We start from the raw sequence: 17,746 nt of genomic DNA, 5'->3' as shown, positions 1-17,746 counted from the left end.
AGCAAAGTAAGAGATCCTCAGCTGAGAGAAGATAGAAGTAGGGGAGAGCAGGGAGCTTGAGGACAGAAGAAAATGTTTTCAATAGGTTCTGTGGGAAGTGCAGTTAGGAAGAAGTGAAAGGATTGCCTTACTGAAGTGAGAGCCCAGTTCAAGTTGGATAGCAGGAATTTACAATGTCCCCAGTAAACACAGTTGCAGGAGATCATAATCGGCCATTAAAAGATTATTAATTTTGGAGAGAATATTTTCAGCTGAATGATGAGGTTGGAAGCCAGATTGCAAAGGGTTAAGGAGTGAGTCAGAAGAAAGGGAGCAGAATCAGCAAGAATAGCTCCATTCATCAGCCCATGAGTTGAAGCAGAGGAAACAGATGGTGGGTATAATCCAAGGCTGAAATTTGACAAGAGATAAGCACTGATAGGATAGGGAGGGTGAAAGATTTCAGAGCAGAGGACAACATAGAGCTGAAATGGCTAACTACAGGGTCATGACTGGAAGGGGAAGAAAATGAAATAAAAGCAGAGCTAATAGCCTGAGAAAGTACTGTGGAATGGAGAGACTGGAGCGCTGGATGCGGGCAAATAATAGGTTTGGGAGAGGTGAGTCACAGGGAAAGATGGGAATAGAGGTTACAGTCAGATAGAAGAATGTTAGAGTTTCTAATTAAAGAAGTCAGTAATAGGCCCAGTGTGTGACTATCTCTATGTATGGCTGAGGTGAGGGAACAGGTCATGAGATTTAAGGAGGCTGAAGAATTGGAGAGTTAGGGAAACATCAGTGTGAATGCTGAAGTCCCTTAGTATAAGTACAGTAGCTGGAGAGAAGAGGAAGGTGGCTGAGTCCAGCTCCGAACTCCTTCAGAAAGGAGGAAGAATGACTTTGGGGCTACCAGTATATAACTGCCACCATGATTTGGAATGGGGGAAATTTTGACTGAGTACAGGAGAGGTTGGTGAGTGATGAGGTCAAGGGAAAATCTGGAAGTGGCAGTGGGGATTTCTCTGGCACCTGTTCTAGGACCATTATGTCAGAGGGTGTGAGAGAAGGTAGAGCCATTGCCAGACAGGATGAGTGGAGATGCAATGTCATGAAAGGGAAGTCAGGTCTCAGTGAGGGCTAATAGATGAAAGTAGTAAGAGAGAACAAGGTCTAGGACAAAGGTAAATCTGTTCCCTATAGAACAGGAATTCCAGAGGGCACAGTTGAAAGGGTAAGTGGGACATAGGTGCAGCGCAGTTGAGGAGAGGGGCAAAAATAATGGGAAGTGGAGGCTGTGGATAGCCTCCTGTGTGTCTGATGTTTGGTCAATACAGAGAAAGTGAGAGAAGCAAGAGGCAGAAGGTTATTACCTATAGTGGGTGGCAAATAAATAGTAAAGCTCACAGTTCCTAAGAGTGTTTCAAGGGGCCTGACCTGGGTCTGGGTAGTAAAGAAATATTATGGGACTATGTCTGACTGAAACTATACTGTTCCTTTGATTTGTATAGGAAAGCTCCTGGACCCGTAGTCCTCTCAGTGTCTTTTGCTACAAAAAAGTCCACCACCACCACTACCCCCACTACTATTCCATCAGTTAGTATAATAGTCTGTCAGGATCATTTTTTCTGTCTTTTTCCCCTCCTGGGGGAAAAAAACAAACAAACAAACAAAAAAGAGGCTACGTGTGGGATTATAGAGTGAGCACTGAATCAGAAAGCATGAAATCTGGGTTCTGGTCCTGGCTCTGTCACCAATTAACTGTGTGACTTTGGGGAAGTCACTTTACCTCTCTGGGCCTCAGTTTCTTCATCTGTAGAATAGTGGGGTTAGACTAGCTGACCCCTAGCCCTGTGATTCTCTGATCTGATGGGAAGTGTAAAAGGCATGAAGCTGTTAGTGAGAATAATTCAGGTTCAGGGTTGGACTCTTGCATATCTATTTTGAATCATTTGTACCTGGATTGCTAACTCTCACCTATGGCCTACATCACGTTATTCCTTTCCCCTGAATACCTCTCATCTCCTCTAGACCTAGCTCAGAACTCCCCTCCTCCAGGAAATAACTCCAAATAACCCCAAATAACTCCACCCGCTCATCTCTCCTTCCCTTTAGCACTTGTATACGTATGTTTTATGCCACATTATCTCAGAATTTTTCTCTAGTTATATGTCTGTGTACCACATAACCAACTGGGTTGTAAGCTCACTATCATTTTATTTATTCACAGTTTCACAGTAAACGCTAGAATTCATCCTCTTTCTGATTCAATAGGGGGTTCAGGAGATTCAGTGTTTTCTACTTTGCTTATTTTCCCCTGAGTGTTTTTAATGCTGCTGAACACAGCTGTGGAATAACCTAAAGAAATACTGGGAAAAGGAGTCAGAAGACCCGGGTCCCAGTCCTACTTCCATCACTTCCTGGCTATTTAACCTTGGTCCAGTTACATAGCTTCTCTGACCCTCAGTCTCATTATCTCTAAGATAAGAATAATAGTAATTTGCCCCACCATTATAAAAATCATTGCTTACATGTGTATGTTGTTCTTCAGTCATTTTTCAGTCATGTCCGACTCTTCGTGACCCCATTTGGGGTTTTCTTGGCAAAGATACTGGAGTGCTTTGCCATTTCCTTCTCCTTCTCATTTTTACTGATGAGGAACTGGGGCAAGCAGAGTTCAGTGACTTGCCCATAGTCACACAGCCAGCAAGTGTGGGAGGCTGGATTTGAATTCAGGTCTAACTCCACGCCCAATACTCTATCGCACTGCACCACCCAGCTGCCCGTACATTTATCTATCCTTTGGCAATTTCAAAATACTTTGCAAACATTTTATCATTTGAGCCTTGAAAAAACCCATAAGGCAAGAATTATTAGTCCCACTTGAAAGACGAGGAAACATGAATTTCCCAAGGTCGTGCAGTGACTGAGTGGATAAATCAGGTCTTCCGACTGAAGTTGTTAGATTGAAAGCATTTCCATAGCCCTCTGTGCAAATGTAAAGCGGTATTATTTGGAAGGTGCTCAGAAAACACCTGAAATTTGATTGATTCAACCTGGAAAAGCAATCCAGCGTCAGCTGTGGGGGAGTGAATGATTTGCTCAGGCAAGCCAGAAACATCTCAGGTCCTGGGAATCCCAGGGTCCTGACTCTCAGACTGCTCACTCTAAGTGATCCAATTTGGGCTTTTCTTGGCAAAGATACTAGAATAGTTTTGCCATTTCCTCCTCCAGCTCATTTTTACAGACGAGGAACTGAGGCACACAGGGTTAAGTGACTTGCCCAGAGTCACACAGCTAGTAAGTGTCTGAGGCTGGATCTGAACTCACGAAGGTGAGTCTTCCTGACTCCAGGCCCAGCGCTCTGTCCACTGTGCCACCTAGCTGCCCAAGAGTAATAATAACTAACACTTTAGGGTTGCAAGTCACTTTACTTATGTTATCTCATTCAATCTGGGAGATAGGTGCTATTATTATTCCCATTTTACAGATGAAGAAGCTGAGGCTGACAGGTTACATGACTTACCCAGTTGGTAAGTGTCCGCTGTTAGATTTAAACTCAGGTCTTCTTTTTTGTTTGTTTTTCTTTTTTTTTAATTTTTTAATAAGTTTAATTTTTATTTTTAGTTTACAACACTCAGTTCCACAAGTTTTGGGGTTCTAAATTTTCTCTCCCTCCCTCTCCTCCCCACTCCCCCCCAAGACGGCATGTAATCCAATGTAGGTTCTACATATACCTTCACATTGAACTTATTTACATAATGAAGAATTATAACCAATGGAATGAATCATGAGAAAGGAGAAATGAAACCAAAAAAGAAAGAAAAAGAAAAAAAGAGAGCAAAAAGTTTGCCTCCATCTGCATTCAGACTCCATAATTCTTTCTCTTGATGTGCATAGCTTTTTCCATCATGAGTCTTTTGGATCTGTCTTTGAACCTTGCATTGATGAGAAGAGTCAAGCCTATCAAAGTTAGTCCTTACAGATACTGTGTGTCTGTAATCTTGTATAATGATCTCCTGGTTCTGCTTCCCTCACTCAGCATCAGTTTGTATAGGTCATTCCAGGTTATAATGAAGTCTGTCTGCTCCTCATTTCTTATAGCACAATAGTATTCCATTACATTCATATGCCACAATTTATTTAGCCATTCTCCAATTGATAGGCATCCCCTTGATTTCAATTCTTTGCCACCACAAAAAAAAAAGCTGCTATAAATATTTTTGTACATTTGGGTTCCTTTCCCACCTGTATGATCTCTTTGGGATATAGCCCTAGAAGTGGTATTGCTGGGTCAAAGGGTATGGACATTTTTATAGTCCTTTGGGCATAGTTCAAATTGCTCTCCAGAATGGCTGGATGAGTTCACAACTCCACCAACAATATAACAATGTTCCAATTTTCCCACATCCTCTCCAGCATTTATCATTTTCCTGTTTTGTCATGTTAGCCAATCTGACAGGAGAGATGTGGTACCTAAGAGTTGTTTTGATTTGCATTGCTATAATCAGTAGTGATTTCGAGCATTTTTTCATATGCCTATAGATATATTTAATTTTTTCCCTTGAAAACTCCCTGTTCATAGCCTTTGACCATTTCTCAATTGGGGAATGACTTGTATTCCTATAAATTTGGCTCAGTTCCCGTATATTTTAGAGATGAGGCCTTTATCAGAGACACTGGTTGTAAAGATTTTTTCCCGGTTTTCTACTTCCCTCCTAATCTTTGTCACATTGGCTTTGTTTATACAAAACCTTTTCAATTTAACTTAATCAAAATTATCCATTTTGCTTTTTGTAATGCTCTCTATCTCTTGTTGTGTCATGAATTCCTTACTTTCCCATAAATCTGATAGGTAAACTATTCCTTGCTCTCCCAAATTGCTTATAATATCAGCCTTTATTCCTAAATCATGAACCCATTTTGACTTTATTTTGGTATATGGTGTAAGATATTGGTCTATGCCCAGTTTCTGCCCTACCATTTCCCAATTTTCCCAGCAGTTTTTGTGAAATAGTGAATTCCTAGCCCAGAAGCTGGCCTCTTTGGGTTTATCAAAGAGTAGATTGCTGCAGTCATTGAGTATTGCGTCTTGTGTACCTAACCTATGCCACTGATCCACCACTCTGTTTCTTAGCCAGTACCAAGTATAAAATCGGGTCTCCTGGACTCCACATCTTGTGTTCTATCCACTCTACCCCCAGCTGCCTTGAGGTTTGTTTTTTTTTTCCCTTTTCCAAGGGCACAGCAAAAGTGCTAACTTTATTTCATTAGGATAATGTAGTTATTTACCAGATATTAGCCTTATTCTCTTGACAAGCTTCTTATATTCTCTAGGGGTCCTTGTATCCCCCCTGCAGTTGGGAATTCCTGAGTTAAATTCTCAGTGATAGATATTGCATGTGAGGAACAAGCTTTATCAATCCATCCACAGGATGTATATAACACAGAGCAGGTATGGCATGGTACACAAAAGAAGGTAAAAGTCACAACCCCTGTCTGCCAGGGATTTACAGTCTCCTTGAGAAGGCAAGACATACACTTATAAAATGTTAAATGATAGTATAAGGCAACGTATGACTAAGTGCCAAAGATCATCAACACGATTCCAGGTTGGAGTTCCATTTAAGTTGTTTTGGTCCTTCTGTTTATTTCCTCTTCTGTAAAATGGGTATAAGGGGTGGCTAGGTGGCTCAATGGATAGAATGCTGGGCCTGGACTCTGGAAGACTCATCTTCCTGAGTTGAAATCCAGCCTTAGATGCTGTGTGACCTTAGGTAAGTCATTTAACCCGTTTGCCTATCCAGTGGACATGGATTCAAGGAGATCTGAGTTCCAGTTTGACTTCACACACTTACTGTGTAACCCTGAGCAAGACACTTAACCTCTGTTAGTCTTAATCTACTGGAAAATGAAATGCAAACCACTCCAGCATCTTTGCTAAGAAAACCTTATAGACAGCATGGTACACAGGGTCACAGAGTCAGACATTATTAAACAGTAAAACGGGTATGACTGCAAAGGTGCCATCCCGCAATTCACAAAAATGAAGATGAGTTCCTGAGAAAAAGGTGTTGAGTGTAGTGAAAGGCGGTAGTCGTGATCTTTATGTTTTTCCTAGAAGAACAATTTCCAGAATTCTTTGTTTAAGCCCCCTAAGGACTTTCCCTAGCCCGATAACCTTAACGTAATGTATTCAGAAGCAATAGCCCAGCTCCACTGCCTGGGCATGGAGTCAGGGTGACCCCGGGGGTCTCCAAGGCCCCACTGGAGCACACTTTTAGAGTATGGACCTGGTGCACATAGGAGCAGCTCAGAATATTGGTGACCAGGAGATGAGTTGTTCAGACCACAGTGCCTCGTGAAGACAGTCATCTGCCATGGCAGAGAGGGTTCACTCAACAGAGGCAATCTCCAACCAGGTGATGGCAAGCATCTGTTGAAGTTGAATCGTTTAGAAAAGTCCTATGATGTTTGGAAACAGCAAAATGGCATCCAATGGACAATCATCATAATAGGACATTTTTTAAAACTTACAATTGGCTTTAAAAGTAATAGGGGAGCATTTAGGGAAAATGCCTTCTTAGTAGCAGCTGCACTTTCTGAAGCTGTGAATAACTAGAAGTCCAAGGTTGGATCATTTTTCCTATTGAAGGAACTGGTACCATTCAGATGTGAGCTAAGCCTGCCCTCTAGTGTCGATGTGGAGAAATGCAGAAAGCTTATATAGACGTACAGACCATGCCCTATCCCAGCTTACAGAAGGGTTATTGTGTTACAAAAGTTCAGTTTTAAGTTGGTCATTTGCAACCGTGAATGCATGTGTTCACAGAAATGTTGTTATCCATGATGGCTGGAAGCCAGTCCGAAAGCAAAGTCTAAGATGGCTGAGGTAGAACAGCCCAACCCCGCCATGCATCATCGGGTTCCTTTGAGGAAATGCATTCAAAGCTCAAAAACACCAGAAAAGCCTTTGTCCCTACCTACCCTAGGGAGCACGGACTCCCCTAGCTCCAGCTCCTGGGGCCAGGGCTTAGGAGAAGAGTGAATGGAGTGTGGGAAAGGAAGGAGGCTCCCTGATTGTATTAGCACATTCTGGGGTTCTCATCAGACTTCCAAAGACTCCAAGGTCCACTCAACTACCTTCTCTTTCTACTACCACTGCTTCTGGCTTAAGACAAACATGTCCTTCTGTGGTGCCCTGTGGAACAAAGCTCCCTCTCTGTACTTAATAAATGCTTGTTGTATCATATTATATCCCTGTAGGTCCTTTTCTAAGCTTTGTTTTGTGTTTACTACAAGAAACAAAGAGAGGCAAGCTTGACATTTGGGATAAAAAAACAACCACAGAGCCTGGAATACTTATGTGGGTTTGTGTCTTAAACTAACAGACCAGTTAAAAGTGTCAATGTTCAGTAGTGTTTGACTCTTCATGACCCCATTTGAGGTTTTCTTGGCAAAGATACTACAGATGAGGAAACTGAGGTAAACAGGGTTAAGTGACTTGCCCAGGGTCACACACGGGTAGTAAATGTCTGAGGCCAGATTTGAACTCACAAAGGTGAGTATTCCTGATTCCAGACCTTACACTTTATCCACTATGCCACCTAGCTGCCCAGTTATCTTCAAGCAAAAAAAGTCCTCCCTTCTCTGGAAGTGAGTTTCTCTTTTTCCTCTTGATGAGTGGGTGCTCCGTTTAGATAAGTTTTCTGCTGGGAATAATCCTGCTTCAAGCACAAAGTTAAACAGATTTCATTTCCTTCAACTCAGGATAGTGATCAGACTGCAATATGTGCATATGTCTCGGAATTATCTGTGTCCTATATATTTCTGCAGATTAAAGCACATTTGGGCATTACGTACCTTAAGAAATGTGGAGTCAGTCACTCTGCTTGCCTCTGCTTGTCCACAGAGACACCAGGTTTATTTCTCTTCCTCTCCAAGAAGAGATCTAAATCGGGATTTTATCAGAGGCAGCTAGCTGGCATGGTGGACAGAGCTCTAGGCCTGGACTCAGAAAGACCTAAATTCAAATCCAGCCTCAGACTGTTGAGTTTGAGATGTTAACAAAAAAGTAAACTGAGGCAGGTCTCCAAACAAGATAACATTTATTAACAGGGGCTTGCTGCCTGCCAATAAATGAGTCAATGGTTCACCTCCTTTAATGCCAATAACCTCAAGTAAAAGGACAGTTCCCCTTTTATATGTTTTGGGAAGGACAGAACAATGAACAAGGTAGATGACATCATGGGATTAAGGACAATGTGACTGGTTACAGAACTGAGATGTGGAGAACCACATGATTGGTTGGCAGTTAGCCGTGGGAGCTAGCAATGACACCCCCCCCCCCCGCCCTTTTTCTCTCATTAAGACTCATTGTCTGAGTGCAGGTACAAGATAGCAGCCCAGACTTTTGGACAGTGAACCAGACATCCTTGAAAGATAGTTGGGTGGAGTAAAGATATCAGGTCCAATTCCCTTTCTTTCACACACATTCCCCAAGGTTAACAAAGTTTTTTGAGTCAAGAAGAGCTGGATTTTTTAATTTAATCCATTATAGGCCAGCTGAACTCCAAACTAAGTTCAGAGACAAAAAAAAAACTATGACGTAAGCAGTTACAGGACAAAAGCAGTTACTTATAGATAGGATCAATAAGAAAATGATACAGGATCTCAAGACACCTCGTCCACAGTATGACTCTGGGCAAGATACTAAGTTCTGCCTGCCTTAGTTTCCTCCGCAAAATGGGGATAATCATAGCACTTACTTTCCTGGGTTTTTATAAGGATAAAATGAGATAACATTTATTAAGGTGTTTTGTGGACCTTTAAAGCTCCAGATAAATGCTAGCTTTATTTACTTATTTATTCTCATCTGGGGCCTCAGAGACGACGAATCTGTTTCCTTAGGTACGTCACAGAGGCATCATATCCTGAGCTTATGGAAGTAGATGCATGGGGAGGGAAAGGGGAGTTCCCATGACTGCTTGTATGGCCATTCAGATATCATAGAAACCAGTATCATAGAAAAACCAAACAAACAAACACGAGTCCTAATTTTAAATGTATCTTTAATAGCTTTGGAAATCCAGGAGGCGGGCAAAGGAGAAGAGGGCAAGGCCAGGGATAGATCTGGGGCTGAGAAGAAGGGGTAGTTGTCATTACTAGCCTGGATGGGTAGAGAGGTGGATGGGGCCTGAGAAGCAGGCACGAATAACAGCAAGATGGGAGTGAACCTCCCATATTATTAAAGATTATTTTTAGAAGGTCAAGATGCACTTTTAAATCAAATAGGCCTGCAAAGTGATGATCTTTGTCCTTAAGGCACAGTCGGATGATGTTCAGTGCAAAGGGGTGTGTGTAACCATTATTAAAATGGAAGAGGTATTAAGGTGAGTTGTAAGTACAAGATGGAAATTATTGGGAGTTAGCAGGAAAACTATTTATTTGTAGCAATTATCCTGAAATCCCTGTTGTTGCAATACATGCAGACGGGGAGCAGTCACATAGGAAAAGCTGCTCCAGTGTTCACTTACTCTTCTCCCTACACCCTTCCCTACCACCTCCGTATGCAGTGTAGACCAAGGCCCACGGAATGTGGTAGGCTGCAGTGCAGGAAATCCATATGGGATACAGGGGCTGGTGTATAGAGACGGTAGTGGGATTCAGCTGGTTCACACCAGTTTGCTAGAACTGGGACCCAATTTTAGGTTTCATTCCCGGTTGTTAGCAGGGGCAGGGCCTGTGAGCCGCCCCGACAGGGCCTCAACTTGGAACCAGTCGTTAATTCATTTGAATCCCACCACTGGTATAGGACTGCGTTCCAGGATTAATTTTTACAAAGCAAGGCTTTGTGCAAAAGTTAAAAAAAAAATGTAAATGGTGTTTTGTTTTTTTTTTTGTAGCTATTTTCTTAGCGAGGGACATTTTGGTACAATAAAAGAGCCCTGCCTACATGTGGCATTAGAAGAGATCTGGGTACAAAATCCCACCTTCGATACTCACTGTCTCAACCTTCCTAAGGCTTAGTTTTCTCATCTGTAAAATGGGGATTAAAAACAGCACCCACCTCATGGGGCTGTTAGGAGAATCGAGTAAGGCTGTAAAGTGCTTTGAAAAACTTAAAGGCCTATATCAGTGTTAGCTGTCACTACTGTAAAACTAGGTGTCCCTCCAGCCCAAGCCTTCCGACTAAATTCTGCAAGTTATTTCTACTTGTGCGGTTCTCCCAGCTAAGTCATTTAATCTCTATCGGGTCTCAGTTTCCTTATCTGAAAAACAAGGGGATTGAATGTGATGAACTCTAAGGTTCTCTGCCAGCTCTAAGATCCTATGATCCAGCTTGGGCAGGTAAGATCATTTAGTTAATTAAAAAGATGGGCAGATTAAATCTGGAAGCTCAAAATTAAGTTCTGGATCTATTAGATAAGCAATACTCCCATCTAAAATAGCCACTTTGGCTCTAATACTTCGGCTCCAATACCTAAGCCACCACCAGTGGCTTAAGAGTCAGAAAGTCCCTAATCTCAGTGAATGGTTTGGTGAGGAGTTGAAAAGTTCTGAGGAAAACTAGACTAGTAGTTGGCTCATGATCAACAGAGGGAAGACACTAGAATTAAGAGGGACTGGGAAAGACTTCCTGTAGAAGGTGGGGTTTTAGCTGGGATTTGAAGGAAGCCAGGGCTTCCTTCCAGAGATCAGGAGAGGGAGCATTCAGGGCTTGGGGAACAGATAGTGAAAGTGCCCAGAGATGGAGATGGGAGTGTCTTGTTTGAGGAACAGCAAGGAGCTCAGTGCCTCTAAACGGAAGAGAAGGTAGAGGGGAGTATAAGTTGTATGAAGACTAGAAAGGTAGAGGAAGACTAGACTATGAAGGATTCTGTATTTGATCCTGGAGGTGATAGGGAACAGGGGTTAACATGGGGGACCTACACTTCCAGAAAAGCTATAGGTCAGCCACACAAGCTCCTTGTATGACCCAAAGAGCCTCCCCTTCTGAAGCTCCTTCTCTTGTCTCCCGTCCCTTGAGCAGGTGCGGAGGCTTGGGCCTGGTCCTGGCCAGCGCTGGCTTCGGAATGCTGACCGCCCCGATCATAGAGCTGCACAACCAGAAGGGCTACTTCCTTCACCACATCATCTTTGCCTGCTGTACCCTCATCTGCATCATCTGCATCCTCCTCCTGCCGGAGAGCAAGAACCAGAACCTGCCGGAGAACATTCTCAATGGTGAACATTACACCCGGCAGCCCCTTCTGCCCCACAAGAAGGGAGAGCAACCCCTCTTGCTCACAAACTCAGAACTCAAGGATTATTCTGGCCTCCACGATGTGGCCGCCATGGGGGATGGGCTGCCAGAAAATGCCACAGCAAACGGGATGAAGTCCATGTAACTGGGCTGGTTTTGTCACTTCAGGAGGGGAGCCCTTTTGGGGTCAGATTTTCTTTTTGTCTGGCACAGGTTTACAGACCTGTAATGATGGCAGGTACGGCCAACTTGGAAAGGAAAGGTCAGATCTGCTGCTAAAGTCACTTAATCACAGGAGACTTTCAACTGGTGTGAGGAAATTTCTGCTGACTGGAAAGCATCAGGATGATGTATTCGAGGGAAGAAACTGGCTGGAGAGATACCTTCAAAGACCTTCTTTTTCTGCCATTAAATGTTTGTATTTATTTTGGTCATTTTTACAAGAAGCACTTTATTCCCTTTTCCTCTCATTAATCACAAAGTAAAATGAACCTTCTCTTAAGGAGAGGCACAGCCATTCCAAGGAAGAGACTTTTAGAAGCAAAGCAAAAAAAAAAAAAAATCCAGACCTGAAAGAGGCATCTTTTCTATAGAAGACGAACACACTACTACCCAGAAGAGCAAAAAGTGATTTCTTCCTGTCCCCAAACCCTAAAGCCGCCTGTGGGTATGAGCAAATCAAGCTGTTGTCAATTAAACTGTGATTGCATTTTAGACAATGGGGGGAAAGTAAAATTCATTAGGTTTTGATGGTGTGTCTGTATATGGTTTAAAACAAAAGAAGTGTCATTTTCTACATGTAAGGTAAGACCTTCCCATTCCACAATTAGATTAAGCAGTTCACAAATCCCAATAAAGCAGGTATGTGGTTCTTCTTTCAGGATGGTTCTTTTGTATTGAATAACGATGTTTGAAGCTTCTTTGGGAAAAGTCCTAAACATTTCATTCAAAATGAAGAAAACCCACACAACCAATGGCTGTGGATCCAGTTTTCTGATGCTAGGGCTGCCTAAAGAAGTGGATAAATCAGTAATAGGTGTACCGAGGCAGGAGGCAGGACGCAGCGTCAAGAACCTGAGACTCCTACCCCTACCCAGATGCCTTCCAGCTAAAATCTCCCTAGTCCATTAGCAGCATGAGCTGCAGACTCTACTTGAAAGAAGAATGGCTACTTTCTAATCAACAAATGATACCGAAAAGTGACATTGACAATGACAGTAAATGAACAGAGGGAGGCGGTACAAAAACCTTACCAGGTATACATGTCTAGAGCACACACCCTCGAGGAAAGCACTTGCTTATATTTTACTATCGATTCTTCAAATATTTATTTATTGATGATTTTCTGACATGTGGGTTAGCCTCCAGGTCCTCTGCTTCTCCCAATCTTTTTGTCCACTTCACTGCTTATCAGGGCACAAGCAGGGCAGAAAAGAGATTAACCTCAAATCAGTCTGTTTTCCATCCAAACCCTTCCAAAAAAAAAAAAGAAGAAGAGAGGACAGAAAAAGGAAATCCTACAAAATGATAAAAACAAAATACTTATAAATAAAATTGATGCTGGATTTTAATTCCGCCCCACCCCCCCAAAAAAAATCTCACGGGTAATTTTAACTATTGTATGCATTTGGAGGCCACTTTGCACCTTCCCAAAATTAATCCACAGATTCACTGGCCTCATTAGAAGCCATCCTCAGAGCCGGGATGGATGTGGTAGTCTTTTGAGGTTTCCTGTATCATGTTAAGGTTAGCCACTAAAATCTTACATCCTATTTTAGCCCACTAAAAAAGGAACTTTTGGGGGACTCAGATGTGATGCCCCTTTGTAGTAACAGCAAGCAATTAACCTACTGACCCCATTTCCACACAGTTCCACAGATGCCTAACTACTGACAACCTTTGGCTCTTACTTGGTCAAGCTCAGAGAAGGATCAAGCTGGAGGTTTTTTCCTGAGCAAGAAGTTTTTTCTGTCCTGGTCGACATTGTGTGTTATGTATGTCTTTGTCCTGGGGCAAAGTTAGATCTTCCAATGGTCTAAGTGCCAGGATGGGTACTGTGTATTAAATGGCAGCCATGTAACTGCTATGTAGCTTGATGTGGAAGAGCCCAGAAAAGGGGTTAATCTGTCCTCTGTTTCCCCATCGTAGCTCCTTACCTCATCTACGTGCCTGCTGTCTCCACCGACCTTGGTCCTCCTAACAGTAGCACAATGTTGTAGCAGTAGGTAGCAGCTGAGTGACCTCTTCCTCAGTGCCGGGGGGCATCAGTGCTAGGGTGGGATATTAATCGAAGAGACAAGATTATTGGAATGAAGAAGGCAAACCAAAATAGGGGTGTTTTCTAAACCATGTCCAAAACATAAGAACCTACTGCTGCCGTGGAGAACCAGGATACACATCTGGGTTCTAAAAAGACTCTTCCTAAGAAACACTGGAGCAGGTGAAGACGGACTTTAAAAACAACCCAGTAATGAACAATCAACGGGGAAACAGGCTGTTGTTACACAGCTGGCTTCAGTTCAGCTACCATTGCATTGTATGACTGTTCTTAACCTCTGTAGTTGCTTGTATGACTTAAAGTTGGGTCTCCTTTGTTCCATGTTGCAAATTTTCAGTCTGCATTCACCTTGAAAAAGGCCTTTCTTTAGATGTGTGCAGTCTTCACGTGCCAAACTTGTGAAATACCTTTTGCCTTTTATAGAGTACTTGCGAAAAAATCACATGGCAACAGAATCCATGTAAGTAGATGAAAAATATAGACGTGGCCTTGAAGCGAGAACATCAGACACATGAGGGGAGGAGCAGTCAGCAAGGGCTCTTTGGACCACAGACTGGACACCTGGGCACCTATTCAGGTGTGCACAAGTACATACACACACACACACACACACATACACACACACACACACACACACACACGTGTGCACACACACAGCTGGTACACTTTGCAATCCATTTACTGTAACAGCTTTTTAGTTAATGATATCTATGAGCATTCTTGAAACTGAGGTCTGAATCCCGTGGATTTTTTCAAGTAACACGTATTAAGGCTGTCCATGCTCCTGAGCCACCAGTCATCTCTTGGAGTCACGCACAGTGCTTTATAGAGCCCTCCTTGTTTCAGGGTCTCTACTCTCTTAACTTAGGACAACATCCAAGAACAGGGCCAATGAACAGAAGGAAAAAACAAAACAAACACTAGAACATATCAAACAACAGGTTGGATTAATGACATGAATTAAAAAGTGACAGGAGTTAAAAACAAAGTCCTGGTTCTTAGCTTTAGAGGCCAGGGGATGAGGGAGTAGGAGGAGAAATTTGGATTTGGATTTTTTTAGCCCAGTCTGACTACACTGGAATTATCTTGCTAAGAACCCGGTGAGCAGCACACATCTCAGCGAGGTGTCCCTCTATTCTGATCCTGTTGGCGCATCCCTCTCAAAACTCACCCAGGGTTAAAGGGCCAGGCTTTAACTCCTCCTTTCTGTGGCATCGTCAGCTGGTAAAAGTTTTCAGTGCCAGCCGAACATTTTTACTGAATGTAGTCAAATCAGAAGGACCTCTCTTTGGAGAGAGCCCAGGAAAGTAAGGTACCAAGTGAGGCAGCAGGGCTGGAGAAAGGGGCGTCTGGGTCCTGAATCTCATCTGCCCTGCTCTCTATGTACAGATGGGTGCTCTGGCAGCTACTTAATGACTTGTCTGTCAAACTTGAAAACTACTCAATCCTGTTTCCTTCATGGTTGACACAAAGGAAACGCTTTTCTCAGGCGACTTGCTGCTTCCAGTCAGCCTCCTCTTCCCCTCTCCCCCATAGAAAGCATTCAAAGATGTACTTGCCAGCTACCTACATGTAAAACCCATTTCATTCTGAAACCTCATTAGTTAGATCTTCAACCACCAGGGGGCTCTGTCTCATCTCCTTTGTCTCCTTCGTTCCAAACGATTAACGCACAAACGCCTTTCATCCCAGGCCTCCCCATTCCCATCACCCTGGCACCACCCCACCCATCCCACCTCCAAGTTCTCAAGGATGCTTTTTGTGCTATCGAGCACCAGTCTCTTCTGATCTTCTAAGAGGCTGGTTGGCCACTGACACGCTGGCAATTGGAAAAGGGGTGGAGTGGTTGGTTTATTCAGTCACCGAGCAGGAAATAGCTAATGATACACAAAAGGAAGTATCCCGATTAAACCCTGATACTTCCCAGAGCCAAGCGGAAGTCACAAAACTGGAAGTAGGAGTGCCATGAAATGGACTTTGACTGTCACATCACCAGTAGCCTCTGGATGGCTCACACTGGATGGCATCCTGCACTTCAACTGCTATGGTTGGTCTTTTTTGTTTTTAGACAAAACCTCATTTTAATGTAGTGTGTAAAATGTTTTGGGAAAGGAATACAGTGTAATGTCTAGTGGGTAAGCTTTCCTTCCTCCCTGCCTTCCTTCCTTCCTCCATCCTCTCCCCTCTTCCTTTCCCCTGCCCCAACTCCCTTTGTTTCTGATGAGGCTCTAATTAAAGAATTGTTACTGTACGTTTTGATCATTAGTCTGGTGGTGCTTACCCATAGCACAAGCTTAAATCAAGTACTGAAACTGTCTTACAAGCTAAGTGTCTGCATGATGTTACATCTGTTGTACCTACTGAGAAATTTGTATGTGAATGTACAGAAATAAAAACAAAAAAAAAAAAACTTGCCCCATTACCAGAGCTCCTATGGAATGTCTTCTTCGCTCCTATTGATATGATCCAATGTGAGACGCTGCCATGACAGACTCAGCAAATGTACAGTTTTTATTAGTTATAATCTCTAAGACAAGTGGGGGAAAAGGTGCTGATTTGCATTGGCAGTCCACTGAGTTCCTAGTCCAATGCTTCATCATGGAGTAAAGGTGACTTTGAGGGTACAAAAGCTATTCCAGAGCCACCTGGGGTTGGGGTCTCACAGTTTGTACATATAAACTCAATGTCTATCCATCATGTAAGGACCAGCCCAAATAAATTCTGAATAGAGAAATGGACAACAGGTGAATTTCCTTTTGCCACAGAAACCTATGAAGACCATCTACTTGCAACTGTGCAACCAACTGACTTCACCTCTGAGCCTTGTTTTCCTCAGCTATTAAAAACATTTTTTAATGACTTAGGTTCATTCTGGTTCTATATCCATCATCCAAGTGGGGTTCCCCATTGCAGCACTGGAGGGGCTACCCACACATTAATGAAATCATGGACCCTTAAACTAAGTCATTTCAAAATATCAACACGCCTTAGTCCTAATTCCAGCCTGGAGAAGGGGAGGTCCTGGTGTTTACTCCCATTCTTCACGGGGAATTAGCAAGAACTTGAATCTACATCTGACAACAAATAATTCCAGTCTGATGCTGTACTCAGACCCGTAAACTAATTGTTTTTAGAGTTGCTTACAATTTAATAATGAAAGTTTAGAGTTGTTTTGTTGGGGAGGTAGTGGTTGTGTTGTGCTCATTCTGTGGCTCGGCCCAATCTCCTAGGATCTAAGACTACTACAGAATTAAAGTAAGCAATAAGAACTGCCTTCTAATACAAGGATGATAACGGAAATGCCTCAGAAGTGACCCAAAGCGCACTCTTAGGATGTAAACCAATTTTTTAAACCTAGTGTAAGTAAGGTGAACTTTAGTGTAGGTAGGGCGCATTTTAGTGTGTGTAAAGTGGATTTTTGTCATATCTTAGAGTTCAGTTTCCCAGGATCCATGCCATAACAACCTCAGTTTCCCAGGATCCGTGGCCATAACAATCTCTGTTTCCCATGTATTAGATATGAGTTCCCAGACTCATGGTTCAAAACATCTTCACCACACTTGAGCACCATTATATAAGGATGAATAATATAAACATGTGTGCTGAAACTGTAAACATCCACTGCGACTGCACAGAGAGATATAGGGATGAGGTAATGTAAACTTGTGAGGCTATTGCTGGCAGTATGCCTTCTTTGTCTGATGCCCTATAAAATAGGTGGTCAGAGGTCACTGAGTTGGGGAACCTTCATGGTTGAATGCACAAGCTGGAATGCTGTTCACCTTCATCGGCCCCCATCAAGGATCAGGAGGGGGGGATGTTTGCCTCAACCGGCCCCCAATAGGCTTGAGGTGATTTAGGGGAACCCTTTAGGGTTGAATATCTTGACTGGCCCCATCAAGACATAGGGGTAGTTGCTCCCCTTTCTCGCCGGCCCCTGTGAGAAGGGTGATTAGGGAATACCGTAGGAGTTTGTAGTGCTTCCGTTATCAGCAAAACTAGACTAGAATAAAGATTATTAACCCCTTTGAAGCTGTCTTTCCTGTCTGACCAAATCAAGAGCAAACCTGCTAGAGGCTGGAGTCCAAGCCTCCAGTGCCTCCTGGGTATTATCTAACACCTAGAAAATGTCCTTTTTTAGAGAAAATATTTATTAGCTATCTTTCCTCAACAGTTCTGCCTTTTTTTTTTAATTTACTGCTTTATGAAAAGGGCCACTTTTTCCCAAGACAACAGAAATACCCTAC

The 17,746-nt window shown here is 42.9% G+C and overlaps 1 protein-coding gene across 1 annotated transcript in view; it reads left to right on the top strand.

The window, feature by feature from the left end:
- The window catches only part of SLC22A23 (solute carrier family 22 member 23), a 211,766-nt gene extending 195,855 nt beyond the window's left edge, over window positions 1–15,911 (top strand). The window contains exon 9 of the mRNA XM_036768093.1: window positions 11,009–15,911. Within this exon, the coding sequence (XP_036623988.1) occupies window positions 11,009–11,366 (358 nt within the window). The 3' untranslated portion in view covers window positions 11,367–15,911. The remainder of the gene's footprint in view (window positions 1–11,008) is intronic.
- The last annotated feature ends 1,835 nt before the right edge of the window (window positions 15,912–17,746 follow it).

Source organism: Trichosurus vulpecula, chromosome 1 (assembly GCF_011100635.1).
Source record: "Trichosurus vulpecula isolate mTriVul1 chromosome 1, mTriVul1.pri, whole genome shotgun sequence".
NCBI classification, from domain to species: Eukaryota; Metazoa; Chordata; class Mammalia; order Diprotodontia; family Phalangeridae; genus Trichosurus; species Trichosurus vulpecula.
Note: the sequence above shows the minus strand (reverse complement) of the source record. Positions and strands in the feature narration are given on the sequence as shown.